The sequence below is a fragment of the Opisthocomus hoazin genome, chromosome 2 (assembly GCF_030867145.1).
Source record: "Opisthocomus hoazin isolate bOpiHoa1 chromosome 2, bOpiHoa1.hap1, whole genome shotgun sequence".
Classification (NCBI taxonomy): Eukaryota; Metazoa; Chordata; class Aves; order Opisthocomiformes; family Opisthocomidae; genus Opisthocomus; species Opisthocomus hoazin.
Genome location: NC_134415.1, coordinates 98,722,027 through 98,748,048, shown reverse-complemented (window position 1 = coordinate 98,748,048; position 26,022 = coordinate 98,722,027). Strand labels below are relative to the sequence as shown.

The 26,022-nt window shown below is 39.4% G+C and overlaps 1 protein-coding gene across 8 annotated transcripts in view; it reads left to right on the top strand.

Moving 5' to 3' along the window:
• The window catches only part of ADGRB3 (adhesion G protein-coupled receptor B3), a 474,460-nt gene that overhangs the window by 282,683 nt on the left and 165,755 nt on the right, over nt 1-26,022 (top strand). For all 8 annotated transcript variants that reach the window (XM_075414589.1, XM_075414591.1, XM_075414590.1 and 5 more), the window contains 2 exons: nt 303-405; nt 7,328-7,371. In XM_075414589.1, the coding sequence (XP_075270704.1) occupies nt 303-405; nt 7,328-7,371 (147 nt within the window). The remainder of the gene's footprint in view (nt 1-302; nt 406-7,327; nt 7,372-26,022) is intronic.

Sequence of the window (26,022 nt, the reverse complement as noted above, 5' to 3'; positions counted from 1 at the left end):
AATGATAGGCATTCAAATATTGACAGAATGCTTGTGTCATCAGTACACCCTTCTAATTAGTATAACATACTTTAGGGAATGGGTCTTCTGCCACCATTGTTGCTCTTCAGTCTTTAATGTGTCAGGTGTGGTTGGTAAATGAGTGAATATTTTCCTTGCTTCCAAGCAAACGCTTTTTTTCCCTGAGTATTTGTCTAGTAAAGTCATGGAAAATACCCAGGTACTTCCTTAAATATAATATCAGAAGACTCATTTAACCTCATACTAAGTTAAACCTTTCATTTTTACGTCTATTTTTCCAGGAATTTTACGGTTGTTAATTCAAAAATCATCGTTGTTACTATACGACCCGAGCCCAAAACTACGGATTCTTTCCTGGAGATAGAACTGGCCCATCTATCAAATGTAAGTACAGGGATAGTTGATATGCTCTTCCAAGAGTATTTATCAGATCATATGAGAGAAAAAGTGGGGTTGTTTTAAATATCAAGTAGTAAAACCCAGTTTAACTGCTAAAACTTAAGCCCAGGAAGAGTCTACCATACTTTGAAGGGAATGTGTACTTGTTTCATGCATGTGTATATACAAAACAAAATTAATTGTTCTGTGAGTTTTGAGGTTTTCATTTAAACAGCAATTTCTACCAAACCCCCTCAATTAACTGCTTTGATGGTACAATTGAAATTGTAGTATTCTGCTGAATGCTTAACCTTTTGCTCCCTGCATATGTTATAGACCTACATAGTTCTTCAGGCCTTTTCTTTTCTTTCAGTATTTTATAGTTAAAAGGCGTTTTTTACCTAACCTGTTGTAGCAGACTTTGAAAAATAATGCTCTGGTTCCAAATTAGCTTATAATTCTTATAAATGTTTGAGATTTTTTGTGCAATTATTTTTAATTCTGTACTTTTAAGCTTTTAATCTCACGTTAAAAATGTTTTAAATCTGGAAAAAAGCGATATGGTGTCTAAGTACACAAAAAACATGAACAGTTTTTCTTTTTGCTGTTAGCAACCTCCCATCAGGCACACGGAGAATAAAATCTATCTTTTGTGGGAAATTTTTTGTTGTGTACATTATTAGGGAAATTATGTTAGATAACAAGCACGGGAGTAATTTGTGTGAATGCACAGCATATAAACTCTGTCTGTTTATGATACTAAGATTTAGAGTTTAAAAAACGTCATAAAGAGATGATTAGAAGAGACAGAGTTATTAGAGTTACTATTTACTAAATAGTAAATAGTATTGTTGTGAATAAGTTTGTAAAGCTGTGATTTTTTTTTTTATAGACAGTTGCCCAAGTGGTCATATAGGTACAAGTCTGCTGAAGAAGTTCCAGATATTTCAGTCAGTAGCAAATCTGGATTAGTGTCTCAGGGCAAATGTGTGAAGAAAACTCTTTGAACTCTAGATCTGTGAATTACATTTTACTCAAAGTTAGAAGAAACTGATTATTTTACCATCAAAGGTCATTATGAACCACCATTCTGTTCCCAGAAAAATGATATTGCAAAGAACTTCTCAGTGAAATTTACTGCAAAGACAAGCAGAAAAAAGAAAGGAATTCAGGAACATAAATTGAGCTGACTCCTTACATTTCAGTAAGATTAGAAGTTTATTGATGAAGCATTGTGGAGATTTAGGGTTTTATGGTTCTTTGTTACTATTTAATCTTAAGTTGTTTTAGGGTGGGTAGGTTTGGGGTTTTGATTTGGTTTGGTTTTTTTCCAACCTAAGTTGCATCATATATATTAAGAGAAAATATCAGTCTTTAACATAACCTTTTTTCCTGTCAGAAATTTCACTAAAAATGTAATAGATTATTTGCTGAAGTAGACCACAAATTAATCCTTTCTATCAGGAAAAAAACCCCACCTTTTAAATAAGATACTTGTTTTGATCGTACTAAGATCATTATTAGGAAGAATTTATGGTATTTCTCAATTCTAGATTTTAATTTCCATTATTTTAAGAATGGGGCTACTTATATGAGTTGTAGATAAGGAATATTGGAAAATGACTTCTATATTTTTAATATGTTAATAATTAATATTCTGTATTTTTTAATTTTAATTACTACTTGCAAAAGTGTGGGGTAACAGGTAGAAAAAAATTATAATTACTTTGGTCACTTATGCTAGAAATGAAATTTAAATTTTTTAAAAAAAATTAATACTAGTAAGCAAAATGTCAGCATTGAAAATACTTATAAACCAAACACAAGCTATTAAAACCAGCACAACACAAGAAGGCTAGACCAACGAAAGGTTGAACTGCTGTCCCCAGAAGCTGCAATTCTAGAAAATTCTCATACAGGGATTTTTCGTCTCTCTTTTTTTTTTAATCCATCCCTTTGAGTAATTTACAAAGCCAATTTTTGCTAAGTTTAAAAATCTTGGAAATGAAATGGAACTTCATTGTTACAAAAGGTCAGATTAGAGATAATGATTGCCACCTTGCTTTGCCAAACTTTCAGTAGCAGAATATTAATGAGTATTGTATTAGGTCATATCTTGACAAGGCAAAAAGACAATAACCTTGCCAATAGATACCAGAGGTTTTTTTTTTTCCTTTGGCTCAGTTTTTGTCCTATAATTTAATCCAGAGAAGCATCAAGTGCTTGGAAGAAATGTCTAGTCCTTAAATTGGAATTACATACATCATACATTTATATAAGATCTCGATCCACCTGGATAGAACAGTTGGATTGGTAGATACAGTGACAAAATATTGATCTAGAAAATCTGGGAGTGGAAATCAGTTCTACGTTTTCAATATCTTTAAATGTTTGGTGATTTTTACGCTCAAAGCTTAGCCTCCATAAAGGGACTCTGGTTTAAAGAACTAAGGCTCTAAATGCATAGAAATGCAAATGTTATTTTGTAGGTTTGGGTGTTTCTTGACTTCAGACTGAATCTAATTCTAATCTTCTTTTCTATGATTTTCTCAGTTAAAAACAAAACCACAAATTTGTTTAATTATAATATTTTACTATAGAACAAATGTTATATGTCACAGACAGAAGGATGAAACTAGTATAATATATCACTAGCATTTGAACATTATATACTAATGGCTTACAGATTAATCATGATGTCAATTAAATAAATTAATTATTAAACAGAAAATAAAACACAGACATTCTCTTTCATCTGATTTTTTAGAATGACTCTTCTTGTTGTTTTTGTTCTTTTCAAACCTTTGGTCTTGAAATGCTGTTCAGTATTCAGAACAGTTTGTTTCGAGATTGATTCAATGAATAATTTTTAAGCAACCTCTAGAGCATGCCTACTAATATATAGGAGTATACCCACACATTTGTTCTTTTACCTCCCCATCCACTGGCTAAATTATGTAGATAAGAGATTATGAAAAAAGATGGGCAAATGAATCTTAGAATCACAGGTTGGAAAAGACCTCTAAGATCATCAAGTCCAACTATAAACCCAACACCACCATGCCTACTAAATCATATCCCGAAGTGCCACATCTACACGTTTTTTTAATGCCTCCAGGGACGGGGACTCAATCACTTCTCTAGGCAGCCTGTTCCAATGCCTGAACACTCTTTCTGCGAAAAAATTTTTCCGAATACCCAATCTAAACATCCCCTGATGCAACTTGAGACCATTGCGTCTCGTCTTATCACTAGTTACCTGGGAGAAGAGACTAACACCTGCCTCACCACAGCCTCCTTTCAGGTAGTTGTAGAGAGCAATAAGGTCCCTCCTCAGCCTCCTCTTCTCCAGACTAAACAGCCCCAGTTCCCTCAGCCGCTCCTCATCAGACTTGTTCTTCAGACCCCTCACCAGCCTCATTGCTCTTCTGTGGACACTCTCCAGCAACTCAATGTCCTTCTTCTATTGAGGGGTCCAAAACAAAACACAGTACTCGAGGTGCAGCCTCACCAGTGCTGAGTACAGGGGCATGATCACCTCCCTACTCCTGCTGCCCACACTATTGCTGATACAAGCCAGGATGCTGTTGGCCTTCTTGGCACACTTCTGGCTCATGTTCAGCCAGCTGTTGACCAACACCCCCAGGTCCTTTTCCTCCGGCAGCTTTCCAGTCACTGCTCCCCAAGCCTCTGGCGTTGCATGTTTTGACCAAAAGTGCAGGACCCGGCATTTGGCCTTGTTGAACCTCGTACAGTTGGCCTCAGCCCGTGGATCCAGCCTGTCCAGATTCCTCTGCAGAGGCTTCCTACCCTCAAGCAGATCGACACTCTCACCCAACTTGGTGTCATCTGCAGACCTACTGAGGGAGCTCTCAATCCCCTCATCCAGATCATTGATAAAGGTGTTAAACAAGACTGGACCCAAAACTGAGCCCTAGGGAACATGACTCGTGACCTGCTGCCAGCTGGATTTAATTCCATTCACCACCACTCTCTGAGCTCGGCCCTTCAGCCAGTTCTAACTCAGATTATCCTTAAAATATTCATGTATTCAAAATTAATCATAATTGCTTCATTTTATATCACAATCAGCCAGTTTATTAATAAAATCAGAGGATTATTTTTTGGAGGAAGTATAAATCACAGTTAAATGTGTTGTTTCGAATATAACATGGTACTTGGATTTACAGATAAATTAAAATACAATAGACAGTTGGCCACAGTGAGAATGTGGGTTGCAATGCGTTATGTAGAGAAAGTGTTATTTGGTCTTATGCACTGTGAACATGTTGATTAATACGAACATATTTTTCCAGTAGTTTGATTAAAGAGACATGAAGTAATCATTTAAAAACTGCACAACTCAAACAAAATCCTATTTGCTCCAGAGAAAATATGAACTCTCGCCTTCTGAAAGCATAGAAGTTTACTCCAGGGACACTAAAGTAACAAGCCAGCAGTAGCGTAGGACATCAGGCTTTCAAAGAGACTGAAAAACCTGGCTATAAAACAGTTGGCACTGGGCTGCATAGCTGTCAAAGTTGCCAATCACATCTTGAAAGTTCAGTTTTATATGCCAGGCAGAGTTATATATATACATACACATTCACACACATATGTCTATTTTTGAGGTCTCCAGGTCCTGTAGTGTAGTGTATAGATCAATACTGCAACAGTCGTAAACATTAATGGACACAGTAGCTGCTCCCTTAGCTGCAGCTAAGTAATTAACTGGAAAAAGCTGTGATGGAAGATTTCTGCCCTCACAGAGAGTGATGGCTGTTGGACGTAGCTCAACGACAGCAGTGTGAGGAGACATTGCCAGGAGGCCAGACCAGAAAGATTGTGAAAAAGGGAGCAACAGGTTAAGGGCAAAGAAGAAAATAGGAAGACCAGCTCCTTGTGGTCCTTGCAGTGCTTGAAGGGTGTTTGATCAGGATATCAAAAGAGGAAGAAGTTCTGAAAGGCTGCTGTGCCCTTACAAGCTGCCACACCTCGTGAAGCAAACCCTCACACAAGATCTTCTTAAGGAACAGGAGTAATATTTTCCTGATTTCCATGTTTCTACTTAATCTCTCATTAGTGACTGCAATGGCCAAACACACTTTATTTTTTTTTCATTTGAATACGTTTCAAAGAGAGTGGAGCGTGTGATCTGACAGCAGCAGTTTTATTGTGTTTCAGCTCTCTGCAAAGTCTTTTGTTTCCCTCTGTTTTGTAGATTTCTTTATAATGGACATTTTTTCTGAAAGTGTTTTTTTATTCTTTCTGCTTGTACTGTGGGAGTAGTGACCATAAACTGTATGTTATCTGCTGCTAGGAAAGACAGGTCTCAGATCTCAGATATGCAATGTCTTATTACGATTCAGCTACAGCAGTACTTTTTTAATATGCATATAGCTATATGAGATTGTAAGTAGAATTTCTTCACCCAGTCTTAGGATACAAATTAATACTCTTTGTAAAATTACATTTTAAAAAAGATCAATTCTGCACCATCATTCCATTGTTCTCAGTTTTTATCTTTGTGTATCCTCTTCTATCAATGTATCTGAAAGCTTTTGGCTAATGATGCAGGACCTGGTCTCTGAATCTCAATGGGCCTTTATCCAATGCTTTGTCCTATGCCCTCTTCCCCTTCCTCTTCTTTGTATTATAAATATTTCAGGGCATGGAACATCCTTTATTTATGTTTGTACAGTGCTATGTTAATACAAAGTGTCATAAGTATATGTTGATTTTAAATATTTATACTCTACTCACAAAATTCAGTGCAGTCAGCAAAATACTGAAGTAAAGGGTCAAGATTTCACTAAATACCTCTCTCACAAGCATCTTCAGAGGGATCTTTTTGTCTTTGACGAAGAGGTGGATGGAAGAATTTAAATATTTAATAGATTTTTACTTCACAGGTTGCCATGTTCTCTCTATAAATAAAACTTTTCAGAATGAAACATCAAGGTGTGTTTTATTTATACGAAACTATCTTTATATTTACTGCAGCAACAATGTTCATGAGACAACTACATTAATGTTGATATAAAAAAATAGTGTATTCCCCATGTTTCTTCAAATCACTTTTGTTAAAAATATATTTTTATTCTGTATTTTACATCTGATTTCTTTATATAGTTCTGACTTCTGGGAATATCCAATGTTTATGATGAACAGGAATACAGTCTTGCAGTTTTTAACCGGTTCAGTACTTCTAATTTACAAGATTAGGGACAAAACTTGAATTTTAAATTTGTCTCAACTCTTCCTAGGAAACAAAATAAACATAAGTAATAATAAAGACATTTCAAACTCCCAAAATATTACCCACAGTTTAATGATGTGTAATAACCTTAGATTCCCACCCTGTTCTAAATAGAATCAGAAAACCTCCACTGACTTCAAAGAGGATGGAGTTGGGATTGTAAAGCTCAACCAAAAAAAATATATTTTGAGCAAAAATCTCTGCTAATTTAGGACCTAATTGACAAAAGTACTTGGGTATTGAATGTGAGGTCATCTGAAATCCCAGCCTTCAGACATTTTGCGTAACACATGCTTAAAAATTTTAAAGGCATTACTGGTTTTGACATCTCAGTTCCTGAGGGGCCTGAACTTCTGCTGCTAAACACACCCAGAAATGTTCAGGCTTTAACTCTGAACAGATTAACTCTTATCTTATACTTTAATTCTACTAGGATATACCAAATAGACAACTTTATGCTTACCTTGTCTAAGAGAGAGAATACAGCAAATACTCTGCTTTGAGATTCAAGTGCTTTTTAAATACTCCATCAGAATTAAGCTTTTACAGTTTCAGTGGTATCAATTCGTGAAAGTGTGATCTTGTATGAGGAGACCCAAATAAATATTTAGGTCACGACACATTTTTTTGTATCCCAGTAACAAATAGGTTTGTTTGTTTTCTTCTTAGGGCACATTGAATCCCTACTGTGTGCTGTGGGATGATTCCAGAACGTAAGTGACAGATGTTTGCTTCTATTGCTATGGCTCAAATATTATAAAGTACGTAACGATATTTATGTAGTTCGTCACTAAACAGGTTGGTATGAGGGCAAGGAAAATTAACCTTTCACAGAATGAAAATAGTGGATTCTTCAGTCTCTTGGCTTCCTTTCTGCAGCTATGTAAATTTAAATAATACAATATCTCCCCAGGAAGAGATTACTCACATAGTAATTTTAATCTGCTTTTTCAAGATTGAAATGAGGATGTCTAAGAACTATAGTGAAGTGGATAGAGAACTGGCTGAATGGCAGAACTCAGAGGGTTGTCATCAGCGGCGCTGAGTCTAGTTGGAGGCTGGTGACAAGTGGTGTCCCTCAGGGGTCAGTACTGGGCCCAGTCTTGTTTAACTTCTTCATCAACGACCTGGATGAAGAGTTAGAATGTACCCTCAGCAAGTTTGCTGACGACACCAAACTGGGAGGTGTGGTAGATACACCAGAAGGCTGTGCTGCCATTCAGCGTGACCTGGATAGGCTGGAGAGCTGGGCAGAGAGGAACCTGATGAGGTTCAACAAGGGCAAGTGCAGGGTCCTGCACCTGGGGAGGAACAACCTCATGCACCAGTACAGGCTTGGGGTGGACCTGCTGGAGAGCAGCTCTGCGGAGAGGGACCTGGGTGTCCTGGTGGACGACAGGTTAACTATGAGCCAGCAGTGTGCCCTGGCTGCCAAGAAGGCCAATGGGATCCTGGGGTGCATCAAGAAGAGTGTGGCCAGCAGGACAAGGGAGGTTCTCCTTCCCCTCTACACTGCCCTTGTGAGGCCTCATCTGGAGTACTGTGTCCAGTTCTGGGCTCCCCAGTTCAAGAAGGATGAAGAGCTACTGGAGAGAGTCCAGCGGAGGGCTACAAGGATGGTGAGGGGACTGGAGCATCTCCCCTACGAGGAGAGGTTGAGGGAACTGGGCTTGTTCAGCCTGAAGAAGAGAAGGCTGCGAGGGGACCTTATAAATGCCTACAAATATCTGAAGGGTGGGTGTCAGGAGGATGGGGCCAAGCTCTTTTCAGCAGTGCCCAGTGACAGGACAAGGGGCAATGGGCACAAACTGAGGCACAGGAAGTTCCGTCTGAACATGAGGAGGAACTTCTTCCCTCTGAGGGTGACGGAGCACTGGAACAGGCTGCCCAGGGAGGTTGTGGAGTCTCCTTCTCTGGAGATATTCAAGACCCGCCTGGACAAGGTCCTGTGCAGCCTGCTGTAGGTGACCCTGCTTCGGCGGGGGGGTTGGACTAGATGACCCACAGAGGTCCCTTCCAACCCCTACTATTCTGTGATTCTGTGATAGTTCCTTGATGGTAGTCGCTGAGCAACAAGAGAGTAGGTAAATGATCAGACAGATAACTAAGAAAGGCTCACAGTTCTGTTACTGCACGGAAAAATATCATTTTGAAGTGTGATACCCACAGCATTCTTCATTTTAATTGGTAAAAATTTTTATTTTCGTTTAGTAAAATAGTAGCTGTATAGTAATAGTGAAAGCTTGCTATCAGTCTTTTGCTACTTTTTTTAGTGTGTGTTCCTTCTGTACCAAAACAGAAAATGTCGCTGTAAGGAAGTAAAGCAGTAGTATCAGTGTGGTTTAAAAAGAATTCCAAGCTTATGCAGTTGTAATTTGCTGCATCAGTCTTTCACAGTAAATCTCCCATTAAAGTCAAAGTGAGCTTTGCCTAAATACAGATTGTTTCAAGAAGGATCCCTCTATGGTTGCCATAGTAATTTTTTCAAAGATGGTGTTGTACTTCTTGTCCAGGTATATTATATATGTCTTATACTACAGACGTCTACAGTGTTGGAAGTTGTATGCCTGTGATTTTGTGAGTGCTTTTATCCTTGAGCCTGGGTTTATATCAGTACACTGATGGCTAAGAATAATCATTTTAGTACAGAAATGAGAAACTTTGAACACAATGCTAGAAATCATTCCAAATACAAGTAGTACCATGGTCTATGCCCCTACGAAAGAATCATAATGCAGTTATTTGCCAGCAACATCGTAATGTTCCATTTCTGTAAAATGGGTGGAATAAATACATGAAAGACTTGATACTATGTATTATTATGTGCAAATGGAATGCAAAACTTTTGGAACATGTTCTTTGTTTTGTCTTCACGATGTTTTGTTTACACAGTAGTAGTCCAGTGCTTTATTTACCGTTTTTCACATGCATTAATTTAAGCACCTTATATTTAGAGCACAGGCTCTGATTTCACTGCTCCAGTCCAGAATATTAAAGGCATATTTTCATGGAATTAGACTTCCGAAAAAAAAAAGCATGCTGTGGATTTAACAATACGATTACAACATTTCGTGCAGGTATTCAGGATGAATGTGTGAAGCAATCACAAGTAAATTTACTTTGTGCTTGCCTCTTGTTTTGCATACGTTTTTCTTAGTATTTACAGAGAAATTCAGTGCTGCATATAAGTACTGGTTTCAGTATGCTTCAGAATCTGGATGGAAAAGTGAATTTTTGAAACTTTTAATATTTAAATAAAACTTGCATAAAATATTCTGAGGTTTTGAGGGACAAACACAAGATGTGGTATTCTGAAGGGTATCTTTTCTAGTCATATTATTAGTAGCTATTGAAAATATTAAGATATGATGTATCAGTAAGGTCTGCGTGGACACCATTGTCTTTTGATTTACGTATGTATGTGTGTTATTTGATGAGAATATTGCATTATCTCTTACCTGAGTGTGTAATAGCAAGAGCACAATTCTACTTATTTCCTCCATTGCTTAGGAAAAGATCCTTAATGTTAGCTGGGGGAGCATTAGTTGATTTATAATTTGATTTTTGTAATGCTGTTTCTTTTTGTTTTGAGCATTTTCTTTGTATTTACTCAGAAGTAGTTCAGAATTTATATTCTGACATTGTGAGTTTTAAATTATTGTGGAAGCTCTATAATGCTGAATTGGTTCCTATCATTTATAAATCTTAATAAATAAATATGTAGAGGACTATACAATTGGTTAGATGCCCATGATGATGTTGGGTTCTTGGTGGCTTGGTTTTATTTTTTTTTCTACTTTCTTCTAAACCTCAGAAATTACCCACTCTAAGCAGCAGGCAACTGGATTTGACACTGCAAATCCTACAAAGCTGTGCTATACTCCTGTCCTTCCAAACTGGCTAATGTTTGCATAACCAGGATTTGGCAAGCTTTTTGGAATAAACCTGAAAAAGAATAGCCTGCTTTCAGCTGAAGGTGCTTAACTAAGCAGTATTTTATACTGGGATGGGTGTTTTAAATGAAGTGCTGTTCAGATGAAAACTATGTTTGCTTTTATCATCGGCATACAGTCAGCAGTAACCTCTAATGGGTTTTACCACCTTTTTAGACACTTCTCCCACATCTTATCTTCATGCACTGCAAAGTCGCATTTGGTAAATGGTACTTCCTCCACTGATCTTGTCAGTTTAATACTTCTCCAACAGCAGGGGCAGCTTTGTCTACCTGGGTTTTAGCCACACTTCTCAGGAGATTGACCAGTGATTACAGTCCCCTGTCACCCATCCTTGAAGAAAGTTCTGGAACCATGAGCTGTTTAGTCACACCAGATCATGAAACTTATCCTACTGCCATTGCTATCTGTGACAATTTCGTCATCCTAACTTTAGCAAAAGCAGTTTTAATCCATTATTTCTGTGAGATTTGGTGATTCTTCCCTATGATGATATTTTCTAAGGTTTTCCATTTATCAGACTTTATCAGGCTGGCAGACTTGTGCCCTCTCCATAGGCAACTAGTCAAATATGTGTACAATATTGAGACAGTGCAACTAAAGAATAAAATACTATGTTATGTACTATGAAGGGCAAACTGAAATCCAATAACTCAGCATTTTATTTCAGTTGATTCTCCCAAAATATAGAGCACATCTGTCTGTGTGGATTGAAACCAGGCTGTTTATGAGTTCTGGTGTTTCCTTTGATATTTCCAGCTTCCCTACACAAAGCTGGTAGCAGCAACAGTATGTAAGTGGTGGTTTTTCCCCCTTCAGAAATATGAGTGTTATCTTCATCCATTCATTTCAGAAAATGTATTCTAAATATTGCCTTTAGTAAAGTCTTAGGATAGTGAATGCTGCTTCTTTCAGTACATGGGAAAATGTGTGGAATATTTGTAATTGACATTCTGAGGAGAAACAATTTACTTCCTTAAACCAAACAAACAAAAACTGAAGAAAGGGTTGCATCTTTTCTGCTTTGCACTGTCTGGCACAAACAATCTCTGCTGGCGGGAACTGTTTGTGGTACATTAATTCCAGTGTCTCAGTCCACAAAGACATGAAAAGAAGTTGGAGTCAGGTAGTAGGGCTGACTTTCCCACCCCACAAAAGTGATTTTAAAGATTTTAAGATGAAACAAAACTTCTGAAAGTTCTTCTCCTGTCCCTCCTGCCATTCTGGAAAGGAAAAGAAGAAGGGAGATAGAGACAGCACAGACAGTCTCAACCAGCAAATAATCCAATGGTTAGAGCATTTACTTGAGTACCTCAGGGACCAGTTCTTCATTTTCTCTTTACAGAAGTTACTTGAGGAGTTTGAAAACACATTTTTCAGCCTCACAGGAGCAGCCTGTGCCCACTGAGCTGTCAGCTGCTCTGGAGTGTGTTACTCACATGTCCTGCTGCAACTCTGCCATATTATTTAGGAAAATACTCGTGGGTTGCGGAACTGATTCCCAGCACCTCTGTATTTAATTTTACCACTGTTTCCATGTATTTATCACCATGCCACAGCTAAATCTTAGACATATCACCATCAGTGTTTTTTTCCTAGCACTGTTTTGCTTTATGTAAGTCTGGGCAAGGCTGTGTAAGCCCGGGGGGATCAAAGAATCCTTATATGCCTGCATACATTTCCATTTTAAAAATGCCATTTACTGTGGCAGTTTTGTAGGATGTCTAAACAGTTGTCTTGAACTTTGTTGCCTTCTGTGATGCTTACATCTGTGATAGGTGCCATAACAGACTGTGTATGGAGCCCTGGTGTCAATGAATATTCAACCTGACAAAGTTAGTCACTTGTCTTAGTGGACCCAGCCCCTGGACTGGGGCAGAATTAAAAACCCAGTAAGAGGCCGGAAGCTAGGTGCCACCGCACTGAGCATCAAGAGTACCTCCCTCACATGCAACCCTCAGCTAACACCATCAGGGCAAGGGTGTGGAAGAAGGGCTAGACCTGGTGGGTCACTGGAAGGAGGTGACATCTCACATGGGTTTCCAGTACTCAGCAACTGATTAGCAAGACAATGCAGCTGGTGTTTGTTCTTTTAGAAATCTGTTGGAAGTAACGTGAACACATGTGTTCTCCACAGAACAGTGTCAGCTGGTGTGCTCCACAGCCGTACACAGTGCAACATGACATCTCACAGCACTAAGGAAAGGGCTTTAGTATTCTGGGGCTCTTTCTTGCCACTTGCTGCAGAAGAATGTTATAACACTATGACAGTGTTTTATTTGTCCATATGTGTGCTCATAGCAGTGTGTGCCTGCTGAATATACAATTGGTAGAAGTAGAATGCAATTATCTGAAATTTTTAATATTGCAAGGATTTTGACCTGATTCAATTTTAGTTTAGGGCAAGTGGTAGGCCTGCTCTACTTTTTCTTTTCCATTGCCATACAAATTTACATTGGCAGTGGTTTAGATTTTCTACCCTGAAGATGTATGAAACTCTGAATACCTACATCTGAGAAATGAGAAATTGTATACATTTATATAACTATTGGATTTCACTCAGACATAACATCCTCCATTACATAGAGGGTAAAAAAAAGTTTACAATTACTTTTTTTTAATTATCCCCGAGAGTTTATAATTATTTTTTTCCCATTGTGCCTGGATAGAATTACGGAGAAATAATCCATAAAGGAATTTGTTCAATGCAAATAAAGAAGAGTTTATCAGTTTATTGTGATTTTCTCACAGATTTTTCTATAGGGTAGAATGCGACTCAGCTTTAGGAAATAAGCTTGCATGCATACCAGAAAAACAACTTTTGCATTTTGTTGCCTTGTGATAAAATTAACAGGGAACACTGACCTGCTTTGTCTCACTCATCTCCATTTTGTTTTTTAAAACTGCCATGATGGACCATGACGGACCATGACAGTCATTTTTTGTATCGCCTTGCAAGTCTTAGAAAATATGTTCAAGAATACTCTTTATAATTCATGTCAAAATGTCTCAAGCTAATCATCAAATAATTAGAATATCCTAAATCACAATTTGCTTCTGGATATATGAATAGTAGCCTCTCCTTACTTTATATTACTTTCTAGTCATATTATTTTTGTCACCAGGAAGATATGGAAGAACTAGATCTTTCTATAAGTAAAATAACAATTGAATGAGAGTAGTTCATGTAAGTATAGTTTGGCAGTATCTGCCAGCTGAACCTTTACTTCTTCCATTGACTTCATTCAAACATTTTGGTCCGTATTTTCAGTGAGACTTTGCTTTTTTTTATTTTTCAAGACAGAAAATTTTCTTTCCATGTTAGTTACCATGCTTAAGTTTTGCATGTAACAGAAGAGTTAACATTAATGAACTTATTCTAAAGGACTTCTGGAGCACCTCTTATTATGAAGAACTTTCCATAATGGAACCTGTGTAATAGGATACTACATTCGAAACGGTTTCCCATAACATCCTCCTAGGGAAGCTCAGGAAGTGTGGGCTGGATGAGTGGTCAGTGAGGTGGATTGAGAACTGGCTGAATGGCAGAGCTCAGAGGGTTGTCATCAGCGGCGCTGAGTCTAGTTGGAGACTGGTAACTAGTGGTGTCCCCTAGGGGTCAGTACTGGGCCCAGTCTTGTTTAACTTCTTCATCAATGACCTGGATGAAGAGTTAGAATGTACCCTCAGCAAGTTTTCTGATGACACAAAACTGGTAGGAGTGGTGGATACACCAGAAGGCTGTGCTGCCATTCACCGTGACCTGGACAGGCTGGAAAGTTGGGCAGAGAGGAACCTCATGAGGTTCAAGGGCAAATGCAGGGTCCTGCATCTGGGGAGGAACAACCCCATGCACCAGTACAGGCTTGGGGCGGACCTGCTGGAGAGCAGCTCTGTGGAGAGGGACCTGGGTGTCCTGATGGACGACAGGTTGACCATGAGCCAGCATTGTGCCCTGGTTGCCAAAAAAGCTAATGGTACCCTGGGGTGCATCAAGAGGAGTGTGGCCAGCAGGTGGAGGGAGGTTCTCCTTCCTCTCTACTCTGCCCTAGTAAGGACCCATCTGGAGTACTGTGTCCAGTTCTGGGCTCCCCACTTCAAGAAAGATGAGGAGCTACTGGAGAGAGTCCAGTGGAGGGCTACGAAGGATGATGAGGGGACTGGAGCATCTCTCCTACAAGGAGAGGCTGAGGGACCTGGGCCTGTTCAGCCTGAAGAAGAGAAGGCTGCGAGGAGACCTTATAAATGCTTACAAATATCTGCAGGGTGGGTGTCAGGAGGATGGGGCCAGACTCTTTTCAGTGGTGCCCAGCGACAGGACAAGGGGCAACGGGCACAAACTGAAGCATAGGAAGTTCCGTCTGAACATGAGGAAGAACTTCTTCCCACTGAGGATGACGGAACACTGGAACAGGCTGCCCAGGGAGGTTGTGGAGTCTCCTTCTCTGCAGATGTTCAAGACCTGCCTGGACAAGGTCCTGTGCAGCCTGATGTAGGTGACCCTGCTTGGGCAGGGAGGTTGGACTGGATGACCCACAGAGGTCCCTTCCAACCCCTAACATTCTGTTATTCTTTGATTCAGTGAGAAAAAAAACAGAAATATAATTTTAAAACTATTCAAACTTTAGCGATCTGCATCACGACAGGGAAATGATATTGGCTTTGAGAACAGCTAGAGAGCATTCTCACTTAGGACTCAGGAATTTGGAACTCTAACTCTACCAGGGTTTGATGAGTTACCCTGGACAAAGAGCTTTCCTTTCATTAAGCCCTAGTTTCCCTTATCTGTAGACCACGGAGGACGATACCAACCTCTGTGTTAGATTGCTTCTAAGTCTACAGGTGTAACACACCTTAAGAGTTAACGTGATATAAACAGGAAAGGTCAATAGACTTTTGTAGTTACAATTGTGCTCTATTGTACTTTTTGAAGCTGTATTGGATTTGGTGAATACTGTTTTCCTCTACAAGAGTCAGTCCAAGTCCAGCACCATGCTGGATTCCCAGATCCCATCTGCTGCACTCCTTGATGAGGTATTACTAGGGAAAACAAAGATCACTTGGTAACATCCATGAATTTTTCTGGAAACACAGATACAAACCCAGATTGTGACCAGTGTGTTTTCTGTTCTAAAGTTTATTCAAAGTGCTTAATTGTCTTCTGCCCTCACTATGTACTAAAAAATATTTCAAAAGTCTAATCGAAATCTTTAAATTTGATTATGAAGACATAAGTACTAGTTCTTGTCATTCACATTTCATAATTATAGTTGCCTGATATTGCAAGAAACCACTATTTTTAATTTCTGGAAATCTACATTTACATAAAGGCAATAAATAGCAATTGAATTCTCTACAAATAGAATTGATTAATCACCCAGTAAAAGTTAAACGGAGGTGAACTTATTAACAAGAATTAGTTTGTTTTTCTTTATTTGCTATAAATCTCAGCAGGCCATGTAAGCTCTGTTCATGGCCATGTAGGTGTTAGTGAAGAGCAGTGTTAAAAAAGAACTAAATTATAAATTCCTCCCTTATATAGTGATTCATTTTGTGTATGACTCTAGCATGGTCTGACTCTTTTTTGACATAAAGACACTCCATTTTATGTTGTACAATACCTACATATTTCATAACTGAGTAGTCCTGCATTACAGTGTAACCTTAGTAGTTTGTAAACTTAAAAATTTTTAAATTTAGGTCTTGCACGGCTTGAGCAGTGGCTTGCCACTTGATCTAACCTGATTCAAATCAATAAAAATCTTTTGTTTGTCTGCAAGGGAGTTTGTATCAGCTTTCTCATTCCATACAGTTTTAACAAAAAAGAATGTGATTCTTTAATTCTGCAAGACTACCAGGAACGGAAGATAATCACAGAACCACAGAATGTTTGGGGTTGGAAGGGACCTCTGTGGGTCATCTAGTCCAACCTCCCTGCCCAAGCAGGGTCACCTACATCAGGCTGCACAGGACCTTGTCCAGGCAGGTCTTGAACATCTGCAGAGAAGGAGACTCCACAACCTCCCTGGGCAGCCTGTTCCAGTATTCCGTCACCCTCAGAGGGAAGAAGTTCTTCCTCATGTTCAGACGGAACTTCCTATGCTTCAGTTTGTGCCCGTTGCCCCTTGTCCTGTCGCTGGGCACCACTGAAAAGAGTCTGGCCCCATCCTCCTGACACCCACCCTGCAGATATTTGTAAGCATTTATAAGGTCCCCTCTCAGCCTTCTCTTCTTCAGGCTGAACAGGCCCAGGTCCCTCAGCCTCTCCTCGTAGGAGAGATGCTCCAGTCCCCTCATCATCCTCGTAGCCCTCCACTGGACTCTCTCCAGTAGCTCCTCATCTTTCTTGAAGTGGGGAGCCCAGAACTGGACACAGTACTCCAGATGGGGCCTCACTAGGGCAGAGTAGAGAGGAAGGAGAACCTCCCTCCACCTGCTGGCCACACTCCTCTTGATGCACCCCAGGGTACCATTAGCTTTTTTGGCAACCAGGGCACAATGCTGGCTCATGGTCAACCTGTCGTCCACCAGGACACCCAGGTCCCTCTCCACAGAGCTGCTTTCCAGCAGTTCCGCCCCAAGCCTGTACTGGTGCACGGGGTTGTTCCTCCCCAGGTGCAGGACCCTGCACTTGCCCTTGTTTTTCTCATTAGTTCTGAAAGGCTTCTGACTGTTGCCTATCCTAGAGAATTTAGCTCTGTTTGCCCGACAGATGTAGTGCAGCAGCAGTAAAGGTCCTTGTATTATGCCATCATTAAAAAAACCAATACCTGGTTGCGTGACCCAAGAAGGTGACGAATCTGGGGAATATTGCTGATTCATATGAGAAGGAGATGTGGGAAGTACCCTTCTGCCTTTCTCTCCTATTCCTTTTACAATAGCAGCACAGATCATACATAGAAATTGCTTAGAACTATATCCTGTTGTGTAGTTTTGTGCAGGCGTGTATTAGTTACTTTTAAACTTATTTGCAGTCAGTACAGAAAATACAGAACTACAGCTGGTATAAATACACCTACTTTTAGTAATATGATGTGGAGAATACAATACCAGGCATGTCTGAGCATTTGCAGAGTGCAAGATGTCTTGTCTTTCCTTCCAAATGCAGTGATCTAAATCTGATTGAAGTCTCCGGAATTAATAACTAGTCTCTCTGATGTAACAAATATCATGTAATTCATCAAAGTCTGGTCTGTCTTTCTACAAGAACAGTGTTTGTATGGCAAAATTATCTTAAAAGAAATGTTTGTAATAGGGTTTTGAAATGAATCTTAGAGGTCATGCCCCAGTTGTTCATAGAATCAGAATCATAGAAGCATAGAAGCACAGAATCATAGAAGCATAGAATGGTTTGGGTTGTAAGGGACCTTAAACACCATCTAGTTCCAACCCCCCTGCCATGGGCAGAGACACCTTCCGCTAGACCAGGTTGCTCAAAGTCCCATCCAGCCCGGCCCTGAACACTGCCAGGGATGGGACATCCACAACTTCTTTGGGCAACCCATCCCAGGGCCTCACCAGCCTCACAGTAAAGAATTTCTTTCTTATATCTAATCTAAACCTACCCTCTTTCAGTTTAAAGCCATTACCCCTTGTCCCATCACTACATGCCCTTGTAAAAACTCCCTCTCCAGCTTTCTTGTAGGCTGCCTTCAGGTACTGGAAGGCTGCTATAAGGTCTCCCTGCAGCCTTCTCTTCTCCAGGCTGAACAAACCCAACTCTCTCAGCCTGTCCTCCTAGGAGAGGTGTTCCATCCCTCTGATCATTTTTGTGGCCCTCCTCTAGACCCACTCCAATAGGTCCATGTCTTTCCTGTACTGAGGGCTCCAGAGCTGGACACAGAGCTCCAGGTGTGGTCTCGCCAGAGCAGAGCAGAGCGGCAGAATCACCTCCCTTGCCCTGCTGGGTACGCTTCTTTCAATGCAGCCCAGGATACGAGCAAATGCACTTCATCAGGTCTCATGGGTGCACCTTCAGGTTCCTTTTATGGTCTTGAACCACTACAGTGGGCAGTTCCTCATTGTCCCAGTCCCTGCCTTTGCGTTCTGCAACATGGGTGGTGTGGCTGGAGCACTTGCCGTTGAAGACTGAGGCAAAAAAGTCCTTGAGTACCTCAGGCTTCTCCATATCCTGGGTATCCAAGTCCAAGTTTCCTTTCAGAGAGGACCCACAAGTTCCCTGTTCTTCCTTTTATCACTGATGTACCCATAGAAGCTTTTGTTGTTGCCCCTGATGTCCCTGGCCAGATTTAGTTCTGACAGGGCTTTAGCTTTCCTAACCTGATCCCTGGCTGCTGGGGCAATTTCTCTGTATTCCTCCCAGGCCACCTGTCCTTGCTTCCATCCTCTGTAGGCTTTCTTTTTGTGCTGGAGTTTGTCCAGGAGCTACTTGTTCATCCATACAGGCCTCCTGGCATTTTTCCCTGACTTTTTCTTTGTTGGGATGCATCACTCCTGTGCTTGGAGGAGGTGATCCTTGAATATAAAACCATCTTTCTTGGGCTCCTCTTCTCACCAGGGCTTTATCCCATGGCACTCTACTGAGCAGGTCCCTGAGGAGGCCGACGTCTTCACTCCCGAAGCGCTGGGTAGTAAGCTTGCTGTGTGCCCTCCTCGCTGCCCTAAGGATTTTGAAGTCCACCATTTCATGGTGACTGCAGCCAAGGCTGCCCTTGAGCTTGACATTCCCCACCAGCCCCTCCTTGCTGGTGAGAACTAGGTCCAGCATAGCACCTGTGCTCATGGGCTTCTCTGTCACTTGGAGAAGGAAGTTATCATCAATGCAGTGCAGGAATTTTCTGGATTGCTTATCCCCTGCTGTGTTTTCCCACCAACAGATATAGGGGTGGTTGAAGTCCCCGATGAGGACCAGGGATTATGAACATGAGGCTGCTCCTATCTGCCTATAGAGGGCCAATCAGGCTTCCTGGTCAGGTGGCCTGTAGCAGACCCCCGCTATAATGTCACCAGTCCCTGCCCTGCCTTTAATCCTGAGCCATCAGCTCTTGGTCTGCTCCTCATCCACCTCCAGGCAGAGCTCCATAGACTCCAGCTGTTCATTGACACAGCGGGCGACATCCCCTCCTCATCTCCCCAGTGTGTCCTTCCTAAAAAGCCTGTATCATTCCATTCCAACACTCCAATAATTGGAGCCATCCCACAACATCTCCGTGATGCCAATGAGATCATAGCCCTGCAGGTGTAGGCGCATGTCTTAACTCCTCTTGTTTATTCCCCACGCTGCATGGGTTTGCACAGAAGCACTGATGCTGGTTCCCCAGTGAAGCTGACTTAGTGTCTGGAGTTCCTTTCTGCTGCACTTCAGGTATTCTCCTGCTCACCTGTGATCCTTCTCCAGGCTCTAGGCATCTACTGCTGGGACCAGCATCAAACTGGTAGCAGTGGTATGGACTGAGGTTCCCCTCCTCCGGCACCTGTAGCTTAAAGCCAGCTTGTTCTTGAATTCTTAACACTGAAATCATATCTCTGCCTGATAAAACCATAAAATTCCATCAAAAATAGTCAAACACATATCCAGTTTAAATCTGCCATATTCTATCAAGTGCTGTCACGAGTATACACCTTTAATGCTGTGTCAGCATCTCACTGACCTTGCAGGTATCTTTACATATCACTAGTCTTTTGCTGAATCTCTGCCATAGTTGAGCAACATCAGCAGATTCCGTTAAATCTCTTCCTGGACCAGTCACTAGAGGGAAGCAAAGACCTTCACGTGCCTATCCATGACGTCATTCAATGTCTTCATGTTCTCACTGGACAAAATCTGGTCAGTATTCAATCTAAAATTTTGAAAAAGGCCTATTTGGTGGAAAGCCACCCTTCGGAAGAAAAGACAGAACTATGTATCTGTATGGTTGACTTCCAGACGCCATTGTCATTAAGAAATAAAGTTATTTTCACGAATGATGTTTTGAGAATTTGAATCTAGACAAGAAGCTCAATGCAGAGTGGATAAAGAAGACAGGTTTAAGACTCTCAGTCTTTGAAGCTTCCCAATATACACAAAATGCATTGCAATGTTGGTAGAATAGAAGCTATGCACTAGCATCATTTATTTGTGGCAAAACCTAATGTAAAATGTACCAGTTTCTTGATATCTTTTTGTTCATCCTCCCTTAGTTATCCACGCTTCCATTCTATAGTGTTTTGTCTATGGTACTCAGAATCTCATCCTATATAAACAGTTCTTCTGGGTATACCAGGTAAACAGATCAAGAGAACATCAAGTCATTAAATGAGGACTAGATCATTGTGCTCTCTATTTCAGCACAGAGAAAGCTTAAAGTGCATATGAACTTATATTTATCTTCCAATTTGTGAGGGTGTCTCGTCCCACCTACAGGGGAAGGGAGAGCGACTAATGTTATATAAATCCCCTCAGGCTAAATTAAGGTGAAAAGACACGAAACGATCAATTAAAAGTTTTATTTATGATAGACGCAACTTGAACTTGGAAAGCGTAGAAAGCGTTGGCAATGTGGGTTCTTACTGGAAATATCTATAAGAGGAAAAGGAAAGAAAAGAGAAGAAAAGAGGAGAGAAAGATATCACCACCCTAGGATCCCACGATGATGATGATGGATGGGGTAATCCTCTGGTGGTAGACGTGTGCGTGGCTCTTTGCAGCTGTGTTTTTTATAGTCTCGTCTCTGCCCTCAGTTACGCCTCCTAAGGACTTATACGGTGCTTGTTCCAGAAAGTTCATGATCTTCTGGGTCTCTCTGGTGGCCATAAGCCCCTTCCTCAGTTGAACTCTATATGAGCTCTGGCCATAGTTGGTAAGGCACATCAGAACACAGAACTGCACATCCTCTGATATGCCCTCCCAGTCCTGAATTAACTAACTTCTCACTTGCAGTCTGTTGTTGCTGGGCAGACCACGATGTGTCTTATCACAATGTTTGTGACATGAACTCTTTCAGTCTCTCAGAGGGGGGTTATATGTGGGGTAGGTTTACCGTATACTGTGTTTTTACTATATTTAATTGAGCTCTGTTCTGCTTCCTGAGAGTGCAATTCAACTTACCATTCTCTCCTATGAGCTAGACTGGTTGAATTCCTTTAAAACAGAAACAGCAGAGGCCAACATTACATTTTCTGACATTTCATTAAAGGAATACACCTGGTAAGAATTGAATTTGCCATAAAATTGAAATGCCCAGAAATAGGGATAAAATATTAAAAATAATGTTTTGGGGTTTATCAGTTAAAATTCCAGATGTTTTAAAGATCATAAGGACAATATTTATACTACTTACTACATAATTTGAACAGAAAATCTTTTATTGAGCTTAAACTATGCAGGATGGCCAGACATTAATGACAGTAATACAAATGTATATCAGGATTTAAACAAGTTTAAATGGAAGGTAATATGCTTGATCAACAGCTGCAAGCAAAGCAATTGCATGAAAAAAAAATGTTGTGTTGAATATCTTCTAGATTGTGGCTGAATAGATTTTTAGCTGCAAGCATGGTGTATTTGTGATGATTTTTTAATGTTATCGTCATCTTCTCTGATAATGTTGAGTAAGAGAGATTTCTTGCATAGCTAGTTAACTAAATGTAGTATACATATGCATTCAAGCGCATGTGCTGGGGATAACATCCTGCAGTCCATGCTATTATTCTAAACAATGGAGAATATAAATCTAAATTTCACAGGCTATGGTTATGATTCCCAATGCTACATGTTATCCTAATGATTCAATTTCTAGTGGTTGTCTGCTCTGTTCCATCTCCCCATAACTCTATGGAAGCAGAGCAAAATGTTTGTCTTTTAAATTGCAGAAATATCTTTGCATATATCAAAAGAATGGAATAACATGCCAGCACGTTACTATCAGTTCATCACTACACATAAATATGCTCCTGATGTCAAGTTTACGGATAGATCCATTGAAAGCCCAGGCTTAAACAGCATGCCAGATTCAGACCATAGAACTAGAATCAGTAGATATTGGCACAAATCCATGAGATACTCCATCAACTTGAATGGCAATAATTAAGGGATTGCATATACTAACAGATAGAGCAATATAGAACCAGAAAAACAGGATCTCTCCTTATAATTAATTTAGTAAGTTTGTGTGCTTAGCCTGTAAAGAGTACATTATTTTGACCAGACTTAAATCTTTTACGTCCATACTACTTCATGACTGCAATTTTTACTTCAATATAGATCTATTCAATCTTTTTAAAATATCAGTGACTACTTTCTGTGAAATCTGTTCAGTTTTAAATGGTTATTCACAAAAAGAAGCTATGGTTTTAATATCGTATCAAAACATCTTAAAATCTAAATATATCAAATATCAGATAAGAACACAAAGCAGAAAGATTTATTTAAAACAAAAAATAATTATTTCATTTTAACAACTTCTGATTGCATTTAACCAACATAGTGCCATGCAGCTAGTACAGGAATTCTAAAATGAAAGAGCCAGTCAGCAGTATTCAGGCTAATCTCTTTTTAAGCAGATTACACTTAAAAAATTGTAGCATGTACAGGATAAAGTCAATAGTATCTTTTTCTATGCGCATCACTCATCTTCAGCCCATTCTTCCTCTCCTTTCTCATTTTTCTTGTAAGTGAACAGTCAAATATCTGATGTTTTAGGGACATGATTGTGTGTGTACTCACACACATATTTCATCATTTCATGTACACACAGAAATGAAAATCTTTGAGGAAGAAAGCATATAAAGCATATTTACCAACATCCTCCTCAGTACAATCAAAAATATGAAACATCGTTTTATGTATTTACTACACAGCGAGGCGTGCTCTGCATAGTGCAATATATATTTATCTGACGTCTGATTCTATATGATCTTAATGTTTTACTTTCCTTGTAAAATCGACTTCTGGGAATATGTTTTATTTTTGTTTTTCATCTGAAGCAGGACATTGTGGTGTTGTATTTTTGTAAACAATTTACACAAGAAAACTTTGATCAGACAAAACCTTCCTTTCCTCTGAGGTTTTTCCAGTAAATAGAAAAATTCTTGTCAGAATCAAGGAAATATACAATGTCTAAATATCATAGTGAGTCAGTCTTTCAGCTAAAATCAGAGAACAGGGTGGTCTTAGGTCAACAACACTGTGACTTAGCAACTAGAATTACCCATCTTTCTTTAGTCTAGAAAATGTCTAGCACTTGTAGAAGAATCTTTGTGGTCCTGGCTTCACTCTCACCTTCCTGTGAAAATAGCAACATTTCTTGTGTGTTATTTTGAGGAACCATGAAAGACTAGTGTGTAGGTGCATAGCTATCTAAAAGTGATGATACAGGTCGAAATCTCAATGAAGTCTATAACACAGGCCATTGAATGCAGCAGGATGATTTATTTTCCTCAGACTTGGTGTCAAAATGCCCTGGATGACCAAATGAGAGGTAAGAACTACAAGAAGTGACTCACAACAACTAAACAAGACACATACCCTTTTCCGTTAACTAGACTGAGCCAAAAATCTGCATAGAGCTAGGAAACTGGAAATAATTGATATGTAAATGTGTTTGAATAGCCCATAGAATTAAGGGTTAATATTAAAGGATCATTTTAGATACCTTAATACGGGTGTATAAAACAATTTCAGGATATATATACAGGAGATAGAAGAAACCTATGCCCTTCAAAGCAGGTGAAGGCAAAGACACAAGTCATCTCTAGTAATACTGTGTGTAGGAAAAGAAATCAATTGCTAACAGCAGAATTAACTGCAAAATTCAGAAAATGAAAGCACTCAAGTGTGTATGTCTGCCAGTGCCACAGTCGTCGGGTACCTATTACAGGTAAACTGTCCTCTAGGCTCTACAGAATGTACTGACAAGTCGTACATTGACTATAATTGAAGCTTAGACACCTTGCATACCTATGGGTATCTAAATTTAGAATTTTCAATACCAAACTGAATCCTACTCTATGTATCAATTTCTACCTCAGGATATGGATTGCCAAATTATGTTCTTGGGGTAAATACAAACTTAATAATGAGATGAGTACAACATTTTGCAAAATAATTTAAGGTTAAAGTCTTTGTGGAGTACTAGAGGTTCTAAGCCCTCTTCACTCTGAGAGGATTCAAACTCACAGCTCTTCCTTCCTAGGAGATAGCCATGACCATCAGACTGTAAGCAATGATCTCACAGAGCTGCATTCCTTGCAAGCAAAAGTAAAAATAATAAGGATAATTAAAAATGTTGAAAATATGCTATTGACGTTGAACTCACAGAACTGGATATGGAATAAGGAAGTTCAGAAGTAAATTAAGATATAAAGTCTGTAGTTTTTGGAGATGGACATTGTCCAACTTTGCAAGTTCATCATTAATTTCATAGTGACAACCTGTGACTCTATGGAGAAAATATCCTCCAATGGCAACATACAAGGTGTCAGTATCTTGTCAGAGGACAGGCAATGCATTTAATAAAGTTAATATTGGAAATATAAAAAGAAATTTGTAGACATTTTTAAATGAAATACAACGAAAAATGATCCCTCATTGGGTCTAAGATACGCTCTGAGACAGAATGTCTAGTTTGTAAAAAAAGTTTGTAGTGAGAATCAGGGGTTAACAAAATAATGTTTTACTTTACCTCCACTCTTGGGTAAGATAATAAAAAATGGGTATTTGTGATCCTAGAAGGTTGATCATGTTCCCAAAAGCACTTTTGAGGCATCTTCTGCCCCTTTTACAAGCTTACTTATGAAGTAAAAGATCTTTAATATATTATCAGCCTTCTGTTGTGTTATCATAGTTACCAAGCAAAGATTATAATGAAGGTCATAAGTGGTACCCAGTCAATCCATTCTCATGACAACAGCTGTAATGACAACACAAAATAGTCTGCTATTTAACTTTCTTGGCATTTTGAAAACCATTATCTGGCATAACTTTGTGAATGCCGTAGTTTGTATTGAACAGAGTTTTCAGTTTGTGTTTAAAAACACTATAGATCCTATATTCTATATTACCAAAGTGCAAACAGGCCCAGGATTTCATATATGTGTCTGTGACAACTATTTTTTTCTTTTTTTTTTTTTTTTTACTGCAGCACGACGTTTTTTGTGTTTTTAAGCAATTCTGGTTTTCAGTTTTCAATTCCTGTCATAAAATGCACATACCATTTATCAGTCTACACAGGCAAAGAATCAATCATCAGGCTAACTCTTCTGGCTATATAGTTCCTCTGCCATATTTTCTTAATAATGAGGAGGTCTGAAATTTGTGAAGCAGAAAATCTAGTCTCATTTTGCGTAGAGACACAAATAAAGAACACAAACCTCTTGTGATTTATTAATGCCAGTTGTATCTCAGTATTTTTGATTGACTCTTAAATCAGTTCCTAAAGGCTGAAAACCCAGAAATAACCTTTTCACTGTCTT